Source organism: Lemur catta, chromosome 21, assembly GCF_020740605.2.
Source record: "Lemur catta isolate mLemCat1 chromosome 21, mLemCat1.pri, whole genome shotgun sequence".
NCBI classification, from domain to species: domain Eukaryota; kingdom Metazoa; phylum Chordata; class Mammalia; order Primates; family Lemuridae; genus Lemur; species Lemur catta.
Window position 1 is genome coordinate 16134977 of NC_059148.1, and position 19150 is coordinate 16154126.

A 19150-nucleotide genomic window follows, 5' to 3' on the forward strand; every position below is an offset into this window, starting at 1 on the left:
TTTTTATCCCAGTAGGCAAGCATATGTCTATCTTTGGTAAATAAAAGTGGGGGGAAATTATCTCATGAATTTGGGGTCAGTGACATTTTTTCCCATGAATAGTCTTAGCTACTGTCAGTTTTTTGTTTTGTTTTGCTTAATTCTCCATACGAATTAAATAAAGACTTCAAGGTATGCTGCAAAGAACATTGTTTCTTGCCACAAAAACAAAAACAAACAAACAAAAACATTATAAAGGTCCAGGCAGTGGCTACAAGGTGTTGTGGGTTCAAACCTCTCTTAGGGTGACCAATGGTCCAGGTTGCCTAGGACTGCCTGCAATGTGGGACTTTCAATGCTAAAACCAGGACAGTCTGAAAAAACTGGGACAGTCAGTCACGCTAACTCCTCCCCACCCTGCTTGGGCTGGAAGCTCACTCCCAGGAGGCATGATTAACCTCAGTCCAGGGGTTAAGATTATGGGTTTGAAGTCTGGCTCTGGCAATAATTAGCTGTGTGACTCTGGGTAGGTCACTTAACCTCTCTGACCTTTGTTCTAGTAGGTAGTAGATGTTTGGATAAGGTGTGCAAGCACCTGGCGTGGAGGCTGGCACAAATAGGTCTCAAATAAAGAGTTACTTGGCTGTGGTTTCTGCCATTCAGGCCCCGATGTCAGCTCCTAGTTGGAAGCCTGAAAGTCCTGTGTCCCAGAAAGGGCCCCTGTCCCCCTGGGCACATCCCCACTCTGGTCAGTAATACCTGGCCTGCCTTAGTTGCTCAGTGGCCATTTTCCCTTCTGGACATGAGTCGTAGGAGCACAAGGCCAACTTGACTGCTGTATGCTCAGGGACAGATCAGGGCTGGGGGACACAACAGAGATTTGGTGGATACTAAATATTTTTCGGATTAAATGGAATCCCAGGGTGGAGGGGGGGAAGCCCGATGCACAAGCAAATGTGTGAGACAGCCTTGTGGGGGGCAGTAGCAGTGGGAGGGCTAGGAGCCAGCAGAGGTTCCAACAGGGATGGGGGCTGCAGGCACTGAACATGGAAAGGATTTGGGGTCCCTGTTTTGAGTCCTGGGTCTGACCTCAAGCAAGTCCCTTCCCCTCTCAGAATGTCAGTGCCCACATCTGTAAAACAGGATGTAATTGTGCCTGCCTCAAAGGGTTATTGTGAGGATTAATGAGATCTCACAAGAAGCCCTTAGCCTGGGCCCAGGGCCTGCTGCCCGAGGCCCCACTGAGTGTTCCCACCTCTCGCTCTCTCTCTGACTGTCCTAGCTGGCCACACCTTCCACCTGCTCCAGTCCTCTCACTTTCTTGCTCTGTGATCTTGGCCCGGCGACTTTCCCTCTCTGAGGTCCCTTCCTCCTCTCTAGCATGAGATATTACTAGTTTCCATGTTGCTGAGTGTTGGTGAAGATGAATTAACACCCACAAAGCACTTAGCCTAGTGTCAGGCACACAACCAGTGCTCACCGTGAACTACTGGTGTACTCATTGGGATGATCTCGCGCACGCGTGCACACACACACACACACACACACCCCCATCGGTTTCTGCCCACAGACACTCTCATGGGCACCCCTGTGCTTGCTCTCTTGGGGACCCCACCCCACCCTGGGGCCCCTGCAGTCACCACCACTGAGGCTGATTAACAAAAACACAACATCAAATTCCTTTACTTCTGAGGTCTCTCCTTTAAGGGGAGGCAGGAAATAGAACATTCTTTTTTGGAGGGAAGGGGGTTTAATAAAAAAAAAGGCATAATTAGTCAAATACTGATCTCGGTTAGGCCCTCTCTGTGCGCTGTGGGCCCAGTCCTGGCTGGCTGCGTCCCGCTGACAGCCCCACCTCACCCCGGGAGTCCGAGGGGGCACCAGGAGGGGCAGAGGGAGGCCAGCACCAGAGGGACCCTGCTCAGCCCCTCCCCAGGGAGTGGGCGCGCAGGCCGCTGGCCCGCGGGGATGTCACCACTGCAGAAAATCCCGGATGAGCTTCCAGAGCTTGGTGATCCACATGTTGGCCCCGAGGTCCATCAGATACTGGATCTCGGGAGTGAGCATGCGCCGGCACAGCTGCGCGTGCCGCTGCCCGATGCTCTTCTTGAGGTTGTAGCCCAGGATGGACTTGATGCCCAGCGGCTGCCAGGGCTGCATGGCCGACTCCTGGATGGCGGCGGCGTCCACGGCCCGGCCGCCGTCGATGCAGATGCGCCGCATGCGCTCGTTGGCTCGGCGCAGGGCGGCCACCTCGCGGGCCATGCGCTCCCGCCCGAAGGCCTCCACCTTGCGCCAGAAGCTGGCGTTGAAGTGGCGGTAGAGGAGCGCGTCCAGCATGTTCCAGGCCGTGGCGCGCCGGTACAGGTCCCCCGAGAGGCGCGGCACGGGCGAGTCGCGGCGGGCGTTGAGCTTGAAGTAGAGCACGTCCTCCAGCTCCCAGCACAGCAGGTCCTTCAGCAGCACCAGCGACTCGTCGAAGTACTCCTGCAGGAGCACCAGGTGGAAGCGGCGATCCACCTCCAGGATGTGCTGCTGCACCCGCGGGCTGCCGGGGTCCAGGCCGCTGTCGTAGCCCAGGTCGAAGAAGAGCAGGTTTCGGAGGTAGTGCGCGTTGTAGCCGCTGGGGTCGTAGTGGCGATCGGGGTCCTGCAGGAACTCGGCCAGCTTGTCGCGGCTCGAGAGCTTCCACGTGAGGGGCACCACGGACCCGAAGTAGTGGAAGGAGGACTCGAAGAGGCGGGCGGGGTCGCGGAGCACCGTGATGAAGGTGGCGTTGGGAGGCACCAGGCCGCGCACCTCGTCGTAGTGGAAGCGCATGTGGTTGCCGATGATGTTGAAGCAGGCCCCGGGCCGGTAGTCCCGCACCAGGCTGCGGGCGAAGAAGGCCGGGTAGTCGAAGTCGTTGCGCCCGTTGGGGAAGGCGAACTTGAGCCGGTGCTTCTGGCCGAAGCGGAACAGGATGTTGAGCAGCGTGCTGCTGGCCGTCTTGTGCGTCTTCAGGAACACGATGTCGCGCCGCGGCTGGCACCCTCCCGCGGAGCCGTTGGCCCAAGTCACCGCCTCTGGCTCACCCGGGGCAGGAGAGCAGGGCGCGTCGGCCTCCGGGGTCCTGCTGGGGACACAGCAATGGGGACAGTCTCAGGGGGCTGCTGCTGGGGCCCTCAGGACTCAGCACACCCGGCCCTGGTACCCCTGGAGAGCAGGGTTGTTGGGGACAGTGGTGGCAGGGAGCTGGGAACGCCTGGGGCAGTGGTTTGGGCTCTCTGGCCTCAGTTTCCGCATCTGCAAAATGGGGAAAATAACAGGACCTTTTGGTGGTTTTGGTGTGAGGTCAAAGTGACACAAGGCACGCAGGTCTCATTCATGGCCACCGCATCGTACATTTATCATGAATTAGTATTAGGTTGGACCACATGAAATGGCCATGTTGTAGGCCAAAAATGGTCAGTTATCAGCAATTTTCTCCAGTTCAACTAATACCACCAACTGAGGGCACAGGCTGCACCCGGTCTGCACTGAGCGGTCCCATGAGGAGGTGGGATAGCCTGGAGGCAGGAGCCAGTCTGAATCTGGGCCCTGTGCCAGCTGGGTGCTCTTGGACAAGTCATCCCCTACCGTGGCCCTGTTGGAGCCTTAGATGGCGGTAATCCCGTACACACACTGTGATACTTGATTCTCATGATCCATGAGGAACGCTCTGTTATTACCCCACTTCACAGATGAGCACACTGAGGCCTGGGGCTACTCAGTGAGTTCTGCCCTCAGTGAATTTCTGTCTGGCACAGCATGGTGCAGGGTGGCTACCCAGGATCATTGGGGCAGGTGCTCTGGGAAATGCACTGCCCACCCGCGGCTGCCCAGCCAGGCCACTCACGTGGAGGCCACGCCCGCGTGCAGCGGGGGCACGGCGTAGGAGTACAGCAGCAGCAGGAAGCTGGTGAAGAGAGCGCCCAGCACCAGCCCCTTGGCCATGGACTCCCAGCGCCTCTTCTGCGGAGGTGGCGGCATCTCAGGCACCTGCAGGGGGCAGCACAGAGCGGGCGAGTGTCAGCAGGCCGGCCCCAGGGGGCCCCTACGGCTGCCCCAGGCCTGGTAGCTGGGACCTGCGTAGGGTGGCTCTGTGCCCCACCCCCCAAGGTCCAAACAGGGACAGAGAGACATTGGAGACAGAGACAAACACAGAGAGAGACAGCGACAGGGTTGCACACACAGACAGTGGGTGAAGCAATTCAAAGAAAGGCTGGGGGACGGGGCAGGGAGAAGCTTCTGCTGCCTGGTTCTGTTTTAACTTCTAAGCTACAGGAGTACGAGAGTATTCATTACTTTAGTTCTTATGCCTTTTTGGGGCTTCCTAATGAAATACTTTTCTAAGTAAGAAAGAAAAGAAGACCCTGTTCCAGTGCCCTGTGACCCCCAGGCCTGGGCCAGGGGCTCCCTGGGGCCTGGATCTGTCACCTTTCAGAAGGCCCAGCCAGCTGCACCTGTCCCTGCGCCGCCCTTCCCACAGCGGCCCGGGTGAGGCTCCTCATCTCTCCTCCCCGGGCCCCCGTGCCCCTAGGGTCTGTAGGGGCAGCAGATGGAGAAACTGAGGCTCAGAGGTGGAAGCAGGCCCAGGTCACACGGCAGACCAGGCCTCTGTGCACACATCCAAGCCCTCTCCCACTGCCAGCAGGCAGGCTTGCCTAGTTAAATTTGAATTTCAAATAAACCACGAATGGAATTTTTTTAGTATAAGTATGCCCCAAATATTGCATGGGACATAGTTATACGAAAAATTATTCAATCTTCAATTTTAACTGGGCATCCTCTGGTTGTTGTTGTTGTTTGTTTATTTGTTGAGGGGGAGGAGTGGTCAAAATGTGACAAGCCTATCGGCAGGGCACTGAGACGTGGGCTGTAACGGGGCCAGTTCAGGCTGAGGAACTGGAGTCCAGGAGAGGGCTGGGGCTTGGGGGGCCTTACCCCCCTCCTTAGCTGCAAAGCCAGGGCCCCAAACTTTCCACTGCAGTCCTGGCTCATGCTGCACTGGGTCCTGGGCCACTGAGGCCACAGAAGGTCACACATGCTGCCCCATGACTATAAGCATGGCACATCATCACTGTCCCTGGGGGCAGAAGCCAGACAGCCTGCTTAGGGGACGGTCCCACACACTACACCTTGGAAAAGTTACCCAAGGCACCTACAAACTTCTTCCCAGAGAAGGGACACTCCAGGCCCACCCACCCAGCTGGCACCAATGTCTGAGTTCTCTGCTCATCATCTAGAAATTTCTCCTCACAAGAAAGGACATGAAGAGACAAACTGCAGAGGAACAAACTATGTAAGAGGGACTTTGAGACTGGGTGCATTGGCTCATGCCTGTAATCCTAGCACTCTGGGAGGCCGAGGTGAGCGGATCGCTTGAACTCAGGAGTTCAAAGACCAGCCTGAGCAAGAGCGAGACCCTGTCTCTACTAAAAATAGAAAAACTCGCCAGGCCTCGTGGCACATGCCTGTAGTCCCAGCTACTCAGAGGCTGAGGCAGGAGGCTCGCTTGAACCCAGGAGTTTGAGGTTGCTGTGAGCTCCCTCGTGACAATGGGATACCCTTGTTCACTCTGGAAGGACGGGGCTGGGAGGGGGCGAGGGTGGCTCGAGAGTGTTACCAGAGCACGGTTTTGTCAAAGGAGGAAGGTACAAGCTCTCTGACTTTCCACTGTTTTTCAGAAACCCTTGGGCAAGTGTGCAAAATCATGTGTGCAAAGGTATTCACCGCAGCTTGGTCAGAAATGGAAAAAAATTAGAAAAAACTTCAGTGTCCACGAGCAAGCGACCATTACATAAATCAAGACCCATTCTCTGAAGGAGTCATCTGTATATGTTAAAAACAAACACACACACACAAAAAAACAAGGCAAAGCTAAAAACACACTATGATCTATTTGTGTGAAAAAAGAAAGTTCTAGAACAAGATGCACCTCCCCGCCCCCATCCATATATGTATACAGGGAAATACACATGCAGGCCTGGAAAAGAGCCATTGGAGGGCAGTATTCTAAATTTTAACAGTGCACAGCTTGGGGAGAGGTTTAAGGGAATAGGTCTCTATATTATGCATTTCTGTAACGGTTGCATTTTTAAAGGGAGCATGTATTGATTTTTGAATCAGAAAAAAAAAGGCAATATCAACCAGCCTCATGAGAAGCTCTAAAAAAAAAAAAGGCAATAAATTATATTTAACACATTTAAATAACAAATCATAAAGCTTGCGAGGTGGGGTAAATGGGCCAGTGTGGTCGGGCTTGGAGGGGCCCCAGGAGGGGAAGGGACCTCAGGCTCTGGAGCCCCCAGGCCTGTGTTTCTGTCCAGCGTGGTGACTTCAGTCAAGCTCTGTGAAGTCCCAGTTTCTTATCTGTAAAATGGGGAAGCTGGTAGTCCCTCTAGCTGGGCTCTTGGGAACTTTCCTGAGATGGAGCAGGTGGGCAAAGCCACCAGCACATCGCTATCACTGGAAGAGGGTGAGCTGCACCCTTCCTTAGCCCCTGGGGACCTGCCTCACAACCTACCCCAGCCTCAAGGGCCCTTGTCAGCCTCCTACTTCCAGGGACCCAGCAGAAAACAGGACAGAGCCCTAGGGCAGGCTCCAAACCCAGAGTGACCCTGGGCTTCAGTTTCTCTGACTTCAAAATGAGGAGGGGTTGGGATTCCCCAGGCTGGCCCTCAGCAAATCCCGAGGGCCCGCCCCTGCTCCACAGCCACACTCACCAGGGTAGTTTCTAGAACTCTGGGAGGCTGCAGTGGTGGAAGTTCTGGGGTCGCCAGGCTGGGCAGCAGGGGGCAGACCAGCCTCCTGGAGCCACCAAGCAGGGTGCACCTGGCTCCGCCCAGGACACGCCCCCCCCCGCCCCCCGCATCTCTCACAGATTGTTCATTTTCCCATTTGGGCTTCCTCAAACCTTGCCAGACCCCTGCTGTGTGCTGAGTCTCACCAGCTACTGAATCTTGGGCCATCCCACCCTCTGGTTTCATTCTGAGCCCCTGTTATGAGCCAGGCCCTGCGTGGGGCTTTTCCAGAGCATCTAACTGGCTCCACTCAGCGACCACTAAGCAGATACTACTCTACCCCACTGTCACACCCATTTTGCAGATAGGGGAAACTGAGGCTCCAGGAGGTGCCGTCCATGACTTGCCCAGGGTCACTCAACAAGGCAGGGGCAGAGCAAGAATTGGAGCCTGGGTCTGTCGACAGCTTCCTGCCTCATCCATGGGAGCCCTTGCCTGGTGTGTCCCATGCCCAGCCCCAAGCCCACGGGAAGGAAGGAAGGACTGAAGGAAAGTGTGCACACTGCAAGTTCCAGCACAGAAGGTGGAGGTGTGGACGAGGAGCTCTGTCCCAGGAGCGGGACAGGGTCTGGCTTCTAGGAACTTGGGCATGAAGCTCACCCTTTCTGAGCTTCAGTTTCCTCATGTGTACAATGGGTACACAACAGCAGGATCAGGGCAGACAGGGCCCTTTGTGATCACAGGCAGAGCCCCTGGGCAGACTGAGACAGGGGTAGACCGAGGCTGGCTGGCAGCCAGGAGCCTGGCTTGAGAGAAAATAGGCAGGAGGCCATGAGATCCTCATGAGAGAATGAACGCACCCCAGAGGTGATCAATGCATATTAATTTTTATCCTTGCTACTGAGCACACCTAGTCTTGGTGCACAAGCATGCAGGAGGAGAGGTCCCCTCTGTGCTCAGCTGCGTGAGAGCCTGATGGTGACTCATGCCTGAGCTCCTTATGCCTGGCACCTGGTGAATGTTTGATGAATGACCCCCCCTGAACCTCAAAGCAGAACATGCCAGGACTCTGGGGCCTGGGCAGAGAGTGTGGATGGGGACAAAGGTCCAGGTAGACAACACTTTGCTGATAGCCACATAGGAGACAGTCCCTGTGTGAGACCTACAGGCCGGGGTTATCCCTGTGAGCTACATGTATGTAAAAGCCCCCACGAGTAAAAGTGTAAAACATGGAAGTCATGTGACAGTCACATGGGTGCAGGAGCACATGTGTGAGAGTCACACATGTGAGGGCCACAAGAAACCAGCACCTTGGGCCCAGAGTCCTGGTTTTGAATCCCAGCTCAATAGTTTCCTTGCTGTGTGTCCTAGGCAAAACTGTGCCCCTCTCTGAGTCTTGATTTCTCCTCCAAAATGATGATATAGGTTGAGTATCCCTAATCCAAAAATCTGAAATTCGAAATGCTCCAAAATCAGAAACTTTTTGAGTGCCGACATGACACAAGTGGAAAATTCCACATCTGACCTTATGTGATGGGTGGCAGCCATGGCCGGGCGCGGTGGCTCACGCCTGTAATCCCAGCACTCTGGGAGGCCGAGGCGGGCGGATTGATTGAGGTCAGGAGTGCGAGACCCCGTCTTTACTAAAAATAGAAAAACTTGTCAGGCCTAGTGGCATGTGCCTGTAGTCCCAGCTTCCTGGGAGGCTGAGACAGGAGGATCACTTGAGCCCAGGAGTATGAGGTTGCAGTGAGCTATGCTGACGCCACTACATTCTACCCAGGGCGACAGAGCAAGACTCTGTCTCAAAAAAAAAAACCAAATCATAATGTACTTTAAAAGTATTTTGAAGTGACTAATATTGAAAATACAACAGCACAAAATAGAAGATACAGCTAAACCTGTGTTTAGAAAAAAATGTATAGCCTTAAATACATATATTAGAAAAGGCTGAAAAAACAAACCATCTAGTCTCAAAAATTTAGAGGAGAACAGCATATTAAGTCCAAAGAAAGTAGAAAGAAGTAATACAGTTAAGCAGGCATTAATGAATTAGGAAAAAAGTACAATAGAGAAAATAATAAAAGGTAAAATATGTCCTTTTAAAAAAAAATGACAAAATGAATAAACCTCTAGCAAGACTGATCCAGGTGGCCAGTGGGGGGAGGAAGAAAGACTTCACAAGTCACCAACGTTAGGAAAGAACATGAGCATATCACTAAAGATCCTACAGGCATTAAAAAGAGTATAAGAGGCCAGGCAGCCCTGGCTCTGGGAGGCCGGGGTGGGAGGATCGCTTGAGCTCGGAGTTGGAGACCAGCCTGAGCAAGAGTGAGACCCTGTCTCTATGAAAAAATAGAAAAATTAGCCAGGCGTGGTGGCGCAACTTGTAGTCCCAGCTACTAGGGAGGGTGAGGCAGGAGGATCGCTTGAGCCCGGGAGTTTGAGGCTGCAATGAGCTATGATGACACCACTGCACTCTACCCAGGGTGACAGTACGAGACTCTGTATCAAAAAAACAAAACAAAACAAAAAAACACAGGCTCATAACATGAAGTTTATTCAGTATCCCTAAGGGAAAAATAAAACTACCGTCCAGCTATGTGTCTGAAACTTCTTGGTCTTAAGCATTTTAGATAAGAGACACTCAACCTATTACTAACTCTCGCTCCATCGCAGGGTGCTACGAGGATCCTCTGCTTTCTCCAAGGAAAGTGCCCAGCCCAGGACTGGCACAGAGCTGACACTCATTGAGCACGGCCTGCCACCATTGTCATTATTATCATCATTATTATGCTCCCAGGTTCCCAGCCATGGCCCCATCAAGGTGTGTGCCTGCTGGCCCAGGATGGAGGCTGGCAGGCACCTGGCGGCCCGAGATCCAAGGACAATCTCAGGGTAGCCTCAGCCTCACAGCCTCCAGGCTGGAAGACAGAAAGGCAAGGAGGCTGAGCCTCAGAGAAGGCAAGAGTGCCCTTGATGTCACCCAGCACAACAGCATCAGAGACAGGACTACAACCTGGTTCTCCCGCCTCCTCTGCCCATGGTGGTGACAACGGCAGACACTCAGGACAGATGATCCTTCTTTGCCAGCCCACCCCATCTATTCCTGCCCCTCTGGATTACCTAGCCACGTTGCAGACAGCTGGCAGCAGGCCAGGCCCAACCATCCTCCTGCTCAGCTGAACCGATACCATCCAGGGAGCGAAGGAGAAACAGGACTCACCCCGCACATCATGCACACAGGGAAACCGAGCCCAGGATGGTAAACCTTCTGGCCTAGAGGGCTGCCACCAGGCAGGCCTCAGTCCCAGGGTGTCCTACTCTCCCAGGGACCCCCGTGCGGGGTGCAGGGGAGACACACTCACCTCGGGCTGTGGCTGGCCACCCCTTTCCTCTCCCTGCCTGAGCCACGTCTGACTCCCAGGCTGCCTCTGCGGTCACTGGGAGACAGGAATGCTCCAATGACACCCAGCAGCAGCGGGGCTGGCTGCCTCCCTCCCACTTCGGTGGGTTTGAATATTCATGAGTTCCCTCCCTGGGGATAGCAGGTGGCTCACCCCAGCACCCTGCAGGTGGTGCCCTGGCCCTCTGCCCTCGCTGGACAGCCCTGGGCGATGCCCGCCCCTCTCTGGACCCCAACAGCTAGGCAGCTTTTTCATCCAAGGGCTCAGCAAGGTTCCAAGTGTCCTTGGGCCAAGGACACAGCAACCGCAGAGCCCTGCAGTGAGAACAGGTTCTAAGGCCAAGTGAGGTGCAGGAACCAGGGGCAAGGAGGCTAATTGCTCTACCTACTGCATCTCATGTGAGTCAAGCATCACTGTTACCCCACTCTCCAGGTGAGGAAACCAAGGCTCAGGGAGGAGAAGTCACTTGTCCAAGGTCACACAGATGGCAGAGAGCAGACAAAGCCAGAATCCAAACACACATTTGCCAAATGCCAGGATTTAAAGACGCTGAGATAAAAGCAGGGACCGAGGTTTATCCAGAATCTGTGGGAGCCCAGAGGAGTGAGCAACAGCTCAGCCAGGAAGGCTTCCAGGCGGCAGAGCATCTGACTGAGACTGGGAAGATGAGTCTAGTGACATTTCACTCCCTGAGCTCCAAGTCCTTCATCAGAGAGGATACAGCATCCATGCTGGGCAGCCCCTGTGTGTCCTGCCTCCACCCCTGAGTGAGAAACAGTGACGCCTAGACACTCCAGACCAGCTTTGCAGGATTTGGGCTGATTCTTCCCGAGGCTTTGGCAGAAGGCACTTCTAGGTGCCTTGGTCCTAAGCCCCAGGGACCTTCAGGCTCAGCCCAGGTACTGGACTCTTGGGTTTTCTCAGCTTCCTCCAGGGACAGAGGGGTCTACCTGTGCCCAGAAAGGCCTCCTCCACCCCACCTTTAGCACTGACGTTGAGCCCCATCGTGGACTAGGCAGGAGGCTTTAGGGACCCAAGCGTCACCATCAATAATAATCATTACTGTGACATTCATCTCACATTGAGCACTTTCACAGGGTAGGCAGCTGCCTGCCCCTCCCAGGGAATAGCAGGCACCTGAAGCTTGCTCTGAACCCTCCTTTCTTCCATAAAAGCCCTGCCCAGCCTGGGAGCAGCCCCCAAGCACCCAGGAAATACCAGAGCTTCCAGAGTCCACATCTCTCTGAGTGCCAGAAGCTAGAATCAGGTTTGGGACTTTGCATGGAGTTGTCTCCTCTGTCATAACATCCCAATGACACTTCTGCCTTCTGGGCTGAGCTAGCTTGATAGCTGCTTTACTGGGGCGAGTCAGGGCAGAACCAGCATTGAACAGCAGGTGCTGTGTTTATGAGCGTGGACTCTGAACCAAACAGGGTCCGGTCCTATGCTTGGGACTTTTCATGCATCATGTACCCTCATAATCCTTGCTGAGGAGTGCTCCTGTTATCTCCTGCATTTTATAGGGGAAGGGTGAGAACCTCATCAAGTTCTTGAGCAAAAGGTGGGACCATGGGCAGAGTAACAAGCCACGTGCTGCAAAGATTTCCAGGGCAGGGACCTGTGCCTTCAGCTCTCCCAGAAGGGTCTCTTCCCAGGGTATTGGCTGGTTCTCCCCTAACCAAAAAAAATTTGTTTCAATGATAAAAGCAGTACATGCTGGGGGTGGGGGGGGAATAATCTCAGACAATACAGAAAAGTATAAGGAAGACAATTTTAAGAGCCCAATCCCAGGCTGGGTACAGTGGGTGGCTCATGCCTGTAATCCTAACACTCTGGGAGGCCAAGGCGGGAGGATCGCTTAAGGCCAGGAGTTTGAGAGCAGCCTGAGCAAGAGCTGACTCCCATCCAAGTACTAACCAGGTCCGACCCTGCTTATCTTCCTAGATCGACAAGAATGGCCGTAGACCCATCTCTGTATTAAAAATTTTACAGAATTAAAAAAAAAAAAAGGAAGCCCAATCCCAGAGGGCACCATTATTAAGGTTTTGGTCTTATGGCCTTTGTTATGTTCAGACAAAAATTTAAAAAATAAATAAATTTTAAAAAGTTTTGGCCCAAGACTCCTTATGTGTTTTCTGCCTATAGAGTCTATGGGTGATGGCAGGGGTCTCTTTGGGGAAGATATTTTAACTTGCTTTTTTCTCACCTATCAATAAATCATGAACATCTTTTTGAGACCATGAGAGTTTTAGATTGATCCATTTCACAGGGATTTACTGAGCACCTGCCCTGTGCCCAGCACTAGAGTACACAATACGCTGTGCAGGGAGCTCTGGGTTCACAATCTCAGCGGGGAGACAGAGAAGCCAAGAGCTGTGATGGAGGACACATGCACAGAGAAAACACCTGATCCAGCCTGGGGAAGGGGTTGTGGTGTGGCCTCAGGACTGGGGTAGGGGGCTCCAGTGGCAGAAGCTGCAGTGTGTTCTCCGATTTCCAAAGGCAGTCCCCTTTTCCCCATGGCCACACAGCCAGACTACATTTCCCATCCTCCCTTGCAGTTTGGTGTCATCATTTGACTGAATTTTGGCCAATGGGATGTGAGCAGATTGACAGCTGATGAGGTTAGGTGGGTGGACCTTCTCTGTGGTCTCCTTTCCCATTGGCTGGATAAATGGGGCAGTCTCCACGGATCTGGAGGTGGCAGGGGCCAGGAGATGGGAGGAGCCCAAGTCTGCACTTGAGCCCACCAATATCTATTGGATTACAAGACTATGAAAACTAAGCTGCCATTGTAGTAAGCCTTTTGGAGCTTGGGGCTTGTCTGTTACAGCAGCTAGCATTAACTAATTCTGCCCGTTACCCTGAATGACCCAGGCACAGAGAAAAGCACATGCAAAAAGGCCCAGGGCAATTGAGAACCTAACAAATATTTGGCCTAGAGTGTCCAGTATGTGTGCTTGTGAGAGGCTGGGTGGCCAGGGAAGATCAGAGGCACAGTCAGAAAGAAAGACGGGCAGGAGGGACATGTGGCCTCGGGAAGCCTGCTCAGGAGCCTGGTGGGGTTCCCGTGGGCAATAGGGAGCTCCAGGAGGGCCTTCAGCAGAGGAGTGAGCACAAGGGAATCCCACTGGGCCGCTGTTTGGAAAATGAACTGCAGAGGTGGGGAAGGAGCGGGAGGAGCAGGCTGAACCCGATGGTAGTTGTTACAGCTGTCCCGGAGTGAGATGACCTGGAACCATCTGTAGGCCATGCCCAGGCAGCATCTCTCTGGTGGGTGACCGGGTGTGGAGGTGGGGAGGGAAGAGTTCCTGTTGGGGTGACTGGCTGGCTGGGGCGTGGAGCTAGTCCCTGAGTAGGGGAGGCTGAGAGAGGGCCGGGTTGAGGGTTGGGGTTTGGTGCACGATGCTGGGTTCCACTTAGGACACGCTGAGTCTGAGGGATGTGTGGGATAATCACAGAATGTCCCAAGAGCAGTAGGATCCCCTGCCTGGAGCACAGGAGGGAGGTCTTGGGGGAGAGATTGGGGGCCCTGGGCATGGAAGTGGGACCTGAGGCCCCGAGAGCAGATGGAATCACCAGGGACAGGGTGAGTATGGAGAGGAAGCCCATCTTATGAGAGCAGGGCAGGGAAGGGCCCCCCCAAGGAGACAAGAGGGCAGCCAGGGCCGCCATAGCCATTGGCTGCATCACAGCCTGCGGCACTTCTGCTGACCCATGAACCATTCTCCGGCTGGCACGCATCCATGCTGCTCCCTCAGCCCGCACGGACAGGAACAGGGCTCTGGCAGGGAAGGTGATGGGGTGAGGGTTTCTCAGGGTTGTTTCATGATGCTGGAGGGCAATCCCATGGGGACACAGGAGGAGGCTTTAAGGGTAGAGCAAAAAGACTCTCCCTGTGCTGTTCATTGTGCAAATTTGACAGCAACCATTATAGTTCTAAGAGTGCCCATCCTCAGACCCTGCAATTCCACCTGTGGGAAAAATGCTCCAAGAAGATAATCTAACAAGAGATCTGAGATGGGCACACGAAGGTGGTCGCTGTAGTATTATTTATAGTTCCTCCAATGCCCATGGAGCTTTTATTTCCATTTTGCAGATGAGGAAACTTAAGCTCAGAGGGGTTAAAAAGAGTTGCCTAATATTAAGCCTTGAACACACTGTCCAGAATGAACTTATTCATATAAAGAAAAGTGGTACATTTGTATATGTGCATGAGGGTCTGAAAACCTGTAAACAGCGGTTACCTGGGGAGGGAGTGGGGCCGCTTACTTTCTGTAACACATTTTAATTCTGTGATGACATGTATACCTACATATACACATACGCACACTACACACACACACACACACACACACACACACACACACATATAGCTTTTTTTTTTTTTAAACAAAAGCCTGTATTAGTTTGGGGAAAAAAAATAAAAAATAAAGATATTTGTATTTTGAAAAACTGCAGCCTAGCTGGAGAAGGAGTGAAAAGTGGCTAGTCTGAGCCATGCCCTGCCTTGCTGTGTGGCCGAGGCAGACACACTGCCCTCTCTGAATCTCAGTGTCCTAAGAAGGGAAGAGGCAACAGGGGCCTGGGACAGAGAAGGAGCTGGGAAGTCACAGCTAAAGGTGCAGCTGGGAGAGGTCGGCCCTCCCTCTGGGAGTACTGAGGAAATTACTTGCAAGGATCCAGAAGCTTCCTCACTCTGAGCCCCTCTGGAGTGGGGTGCTGGAGCAGAGATAGGAAGGACCACCCCAGAGGGGCATTTTAGCTGGACCCCAACTTGCCGGCTCCCAGGACCATCTCCCAACTGTCAGCCCTGATAGCTGGTCCTATTGCCCCCTTGGCTGGAAGTGTGGATGCCAGGTGATAGATACTAGGGCTGGCAATTGAAAGGACAACGTTTGTGATGATTCAGAAAGCACTTTTTTGTCTCTCAGGGTCATTTGCCTCTGTTGTTTTAAAGATAAGCCCCCCCTTGCCCTTGACAGACCCTTCCTTCCAGTGTCGTCTGCTAGCTCCATGTGACAGGTGGGGAAACTGAGACTCAGTAACTTGTGGAAGGCCTAAAAGGCAAAGCCAGAACTCAGAGCAAGCCCATAGCTCTTCCTGCTACACTGCCTTGTTTGGGTAAATCATTATCCTTCTGGAGGGCAGATTTGAATAACCCCAAAGTAGCTCTAACTGGGGAGTGGAGAATCACAGGCTCACCAAGCTCCAAAAATACTGAGAGCCCCCAGGGGTGCATATGCTGGAGTTGGTAATATCATTCTCTGTACTTTATAACATGCCTGTGATATTTTTAAAAAATATATACTTGTTGGCACAGACATATGTAACAATGTCAATGTTTTTAAAAGGTACTGAGCACAATGTCCTGGATACACCCACACACCTCTCCACTCCTGGAGACTCCTAGATGCCCTGGTTACTAATCCCGGCCCCACCACGCCCCAGCTAGGTGACCTTGGGCAAGTGACTTTCCCTCTCTGAGCCTCTGTTTCCTAAAAAGTGGAGGTGCTACGACGTTTTCGCTTGCTGTGAGGCATGCAGAGTGTCTGCAGTGCCTGGCACACACTCATTGTTAGCGCCCCGACTGTTATTATGATCCTAATAATCCCACCCGGTAGGGGAGGCAGGATCTGTCTCTGCAGACTTTTGGAAGGCCACCCTCCCCATCCAAGGACCTGCCCGGGGTGCCACAGCAAGTCAGTGCCCTGCTGGAATCAGATCCCCAGGGGTCCTCAAGCCATACCTGGTCTCTGCGCTGGAACTGGCAGGCAGGAAAGCAGGTGTTTTCTGGGCCCCCACTTCTTCCCACCATCCCCGCTCACCTGCAATTCCCCCGGGCACCTCTGCTCCATCCCACCTTGTCTAGAGTGGTGTGAGGCTCCTAAAAGGGGTTGTCCATATTCCTCACCCAGTCAAAGCAAAGCCAGGAGCCATTCACAAGCCTGCTGCCATGCCAATAATTCCACCATTTGTGCATCATTCCCCCAGGTTAATCATTGCCTCCTTCAGTGGGTGGCACACCCAGTCCCTCAGAACTTGGCGGGAGGGGCTGTAAGGGAACACTCCTCCCTTAGTGGGTGACAAGAGGGCATCGGACCCGTAAGGGAAGGGGCTGCACAGGAAGCAGGCATTCTTTGTCCACAGGGAGCTTCCTCCAGGAAGGGCTCTGTCTGTGCAAGAAGCAGGGAATGGAATAGGCCAAGGTGGCAGCTGGGAACAGGGCTTCGTTGTCTCTGCTCCCGCGGTAGCAGCCTGCCCAGCCCCCGAGTGTCAGGCGGAGCTGGGAGCCAGGGTGGCATGGGGGGAGGGGTCCTGAGCTGAGGGTTTGGGGCAGCCTAGGCAGATCCAAGAGGCTAGGACCCCAGAGGGGCAGAGAGGTCCTGGGTAGGACTGGGGTCCTGAGAGGCAGGCTGGGACAAGACTCCTATGACGGAGTCAACTCTACCACCTCTGAACTGTGTGACCTTGGACAAGTCACTGAATCTCCCTGAGCCTCAGTTTCCCCCTCTGGATGATGGGGATAAGTAGCAATGCTTCCTTCACAGGGCAAGGGACAGTGCAGCTTAGGAGCTGCTCCAGCCCAGGCCTACCCTCCCGTGTGGCCCTGGCCAAGCCTCAGCCTCTCTGGGCCTCAGGTCACTCCCACAGTAAAGGAAGAGGTTGGATACTCCCAACTGGACCAGGCGGTTCTCCACACCTCTCTCCCGTCTGGAGGATTTCCATGGCACCCGTCACCATGGCCACTTGGGGGATCAGGTGTCAGACCTGCTGCCCTCTCTCCCCTCCCTCCCCCTTCCCCCGGTGTGAGTTACAGAAGCCAGATGTGTACCCATCACCTCTCCTGCTCTGGGAAGCTGGGGAGGGCTGTCCCTATTGGGAAGGGACCACAGTCTGTGCTGTGCTCTGTGCTGTTACAAAGTGTTGGTGTGGCACCACAGGGGCAGACCAAGCTGGACCCTCTTCCTGGGCATTGTCGCAAGAAACGGGAACTGTGGGATTTCCTAGGGGACTGCTCCTGAATACAAGTGTTTGTCCCCCACACCCCCAAGCCTCTCCTTGGTGGTCTTGCTCCCACTGGGGAACAGGTCAGGGCCTTCCCCCAGCAAGGGGGATCCATCTCTTCCCATGGCCCCCAGCCCCTGCTGTAACGCCCCCTTCTGGGGAGGGCTAATGGGCAGAGGGGTGATCTTTGCACCTCCTTCCCTGGGGCTCAGGCCACTGCATCCAAGATTAATCATTAACACACTCCCAGATCCAGCCCAGCCCCACCCACCCCACCTTCAGGGACTGGGTAAGCCCTGGAAGGGGGAGGCCAGGGGAAGAAACCAAGGGCAGCGTGAGCACTAGCCTGTGCCCTCCCTGGTACCAGCCCGGCCACCCTCTGGCAATGGATAGGAGCACCCAGACCCTGGAGCAGTCTGGGGGTTGGGCTAATATGAGTGGGTCCCCAGGGGGGTAGACTGAGGCAGGGTGCAAGCTGGCAGTGGGTGCTGGACCCCGGGTCATACCTTGTCCCTGTCCTCCTTGGGTTCAGCGTGGCTGGCTCGGCCCGGGCCGCGCCGCCCGGGCGCTCACTGGGCGGCCGGGCGCACCCGCCCGGGCCCCCGGCTCCGCCAGGCCTGGTCCATGCGCCCGCCCCCGCCGCCGCTACGCGCCCGCTCCGGCCAGGTGCGGCCGCCAGCCTGGCCCGGCCCCCGGCCCCGCGGCCAATGGGCGTCCCGGGCCCTGGCCCCCTCCCCGCCCCGGCCCGGCCCCTCCGCGCCTGCTAGAGACGCACAGAAGCCGCATTCAGCGCGCTGGAGCGCAACGCTGCTGCCCCCGCTGCCGGCCCAACAAGGCCCGTTTGTCTCCGACGCGCCAACAGGGCCATTGTCCCGCCGCCGGCCCTTTGGCTCAGCCGAGCCCCCAGCCCAGGAGGGGACTCGAGGATGCCTGGGGCTTGGTGGGGGGTGGGAGGTGGAGGAGTGGAGCCGCGGCCCAGGGGCCCTCAGGATCCGATGGAAGGTATGGCCTCCTGCTCCAGTCGGTGCAGACCCAGGACAGCACATTTTGGGCACCCATGGGAGTGAGGGAAGGCGCCAGGATCCCTGAAGGGAGCTCAGGCAAGAGACTTAGCTCCACCTGGTTTTCCACCAGAGGTCTCAGCTGACCCCTCCTCGCTAGGATGCCCGTCAGGGTTGAGCTGGGCCGTCGGAGCTCAGGTGCCCCATGCAGGTCCAGGTTTTCCTCCTTCATCCCAGAGGACCAGGACCAAGGATGGGGGACAATGCACGCCCAGAGCCAGGAATTCTCAGCTCCAGCTGTGGGCAGCACAGAACCCGCTGGCCAGCCAGTGGGGCATGGGCCACGTCAGAACCCCACTGCCCCCGCCATTACTGGGCGACTGTGGAATGGGGAAAATTCCACATCAGCACGGCAGTCAGGGATTTTCCATATCTGATGGGCCTGCTCCCCAACTGTGCGGGCCCAGATTGCACATGCACCCAGGCAGGCCTGAGTTGTCCCCTGGGGTTGCAGGCTCTGGCTCCAGAGGTCCTGACCCTCTGTCCCTGCTCTGAAAGCAACTCGCACCCCATGGCCATGGGCATGCCACGTAGCCCTCTCCTCCCCCGCACTGCGACACCCAGCTGAGACTTCTTTGCTCCCCAGGCCAAAGCCTGCACAAGCTCTTGCCTTCTCCCCTGCACAGGATGGGCCTACAGCCACTGCCCCCCAAAACATTCTCTGCCCACATAGCCAGCAAACGGTGAGAGGCAGAAGGCCAGGCCCACGTGCCTAGATGCGGAGGAGGAGCCCAGTTCCAAACCCACGCTTCCTCAGCTGGGCCCCAGCTCTGGACAAGGGCACCCTGAGGAGTCTGTCCTGGGAGGGGACAGAGTGAGCACCCAGAGCCTCGCGTTCCAGCCTGGCTCTGCTGTGATGCACAGTCCCAGGCAACGGCATGTCCCCTCGGCCTCAGCAGGGGCACTGCCGGCGTGTGCAGGGTCACAGGTC

General features: G+C 55.1%; 1 protein-coding gene across 5 annotated transcripts; it reads right to left on the reverse strand.

Annotated features, from left to right (window-relative positions):
- Positions 1–1634: 1634 nt before the first annotated feature.
- On the reverse strand, positions 1635–17749 carry GAL3ST1 (galactose-3-O-sulfotransferase 1). 5 transcript variants are annotated; one of them, XM_045534471.1, is made up of 3 exons: positions 17665–17749; positions 3857–3999; positions 1635–3091 (listed from the first exon to the last, which is right to left on the reverse strand). In XM_045534471.1, the coding sequence occupies exons 2-3, from the start codon at positions 3988–3990 to the stop codon at positions 1951–1953; spliced, it is 1275 nt and encodes a 424-aa protein (XP_045390427.1). In that variant the 5' UTR covers positions 3991–3999; positions 17665–17749; the 3' UTR covers positions 1635–1950. The 5 variants fall into 5 exon arrangements, with proteins under 5 accessions (XP_045390427.1, XP_045390424.1, XP_045390425.1 ...); XM_045534468.1 differs by lacking the exon at positions 17665–17749 and adding an exon at positions 16065–16134; XM_045534469.1 differs by lacking the exon at positions 17665–17749 and adding an exon at positions 15979–16053.
- Between the last annotated feature and the right edge of the window lie 1401 nt (positions 17750–19150).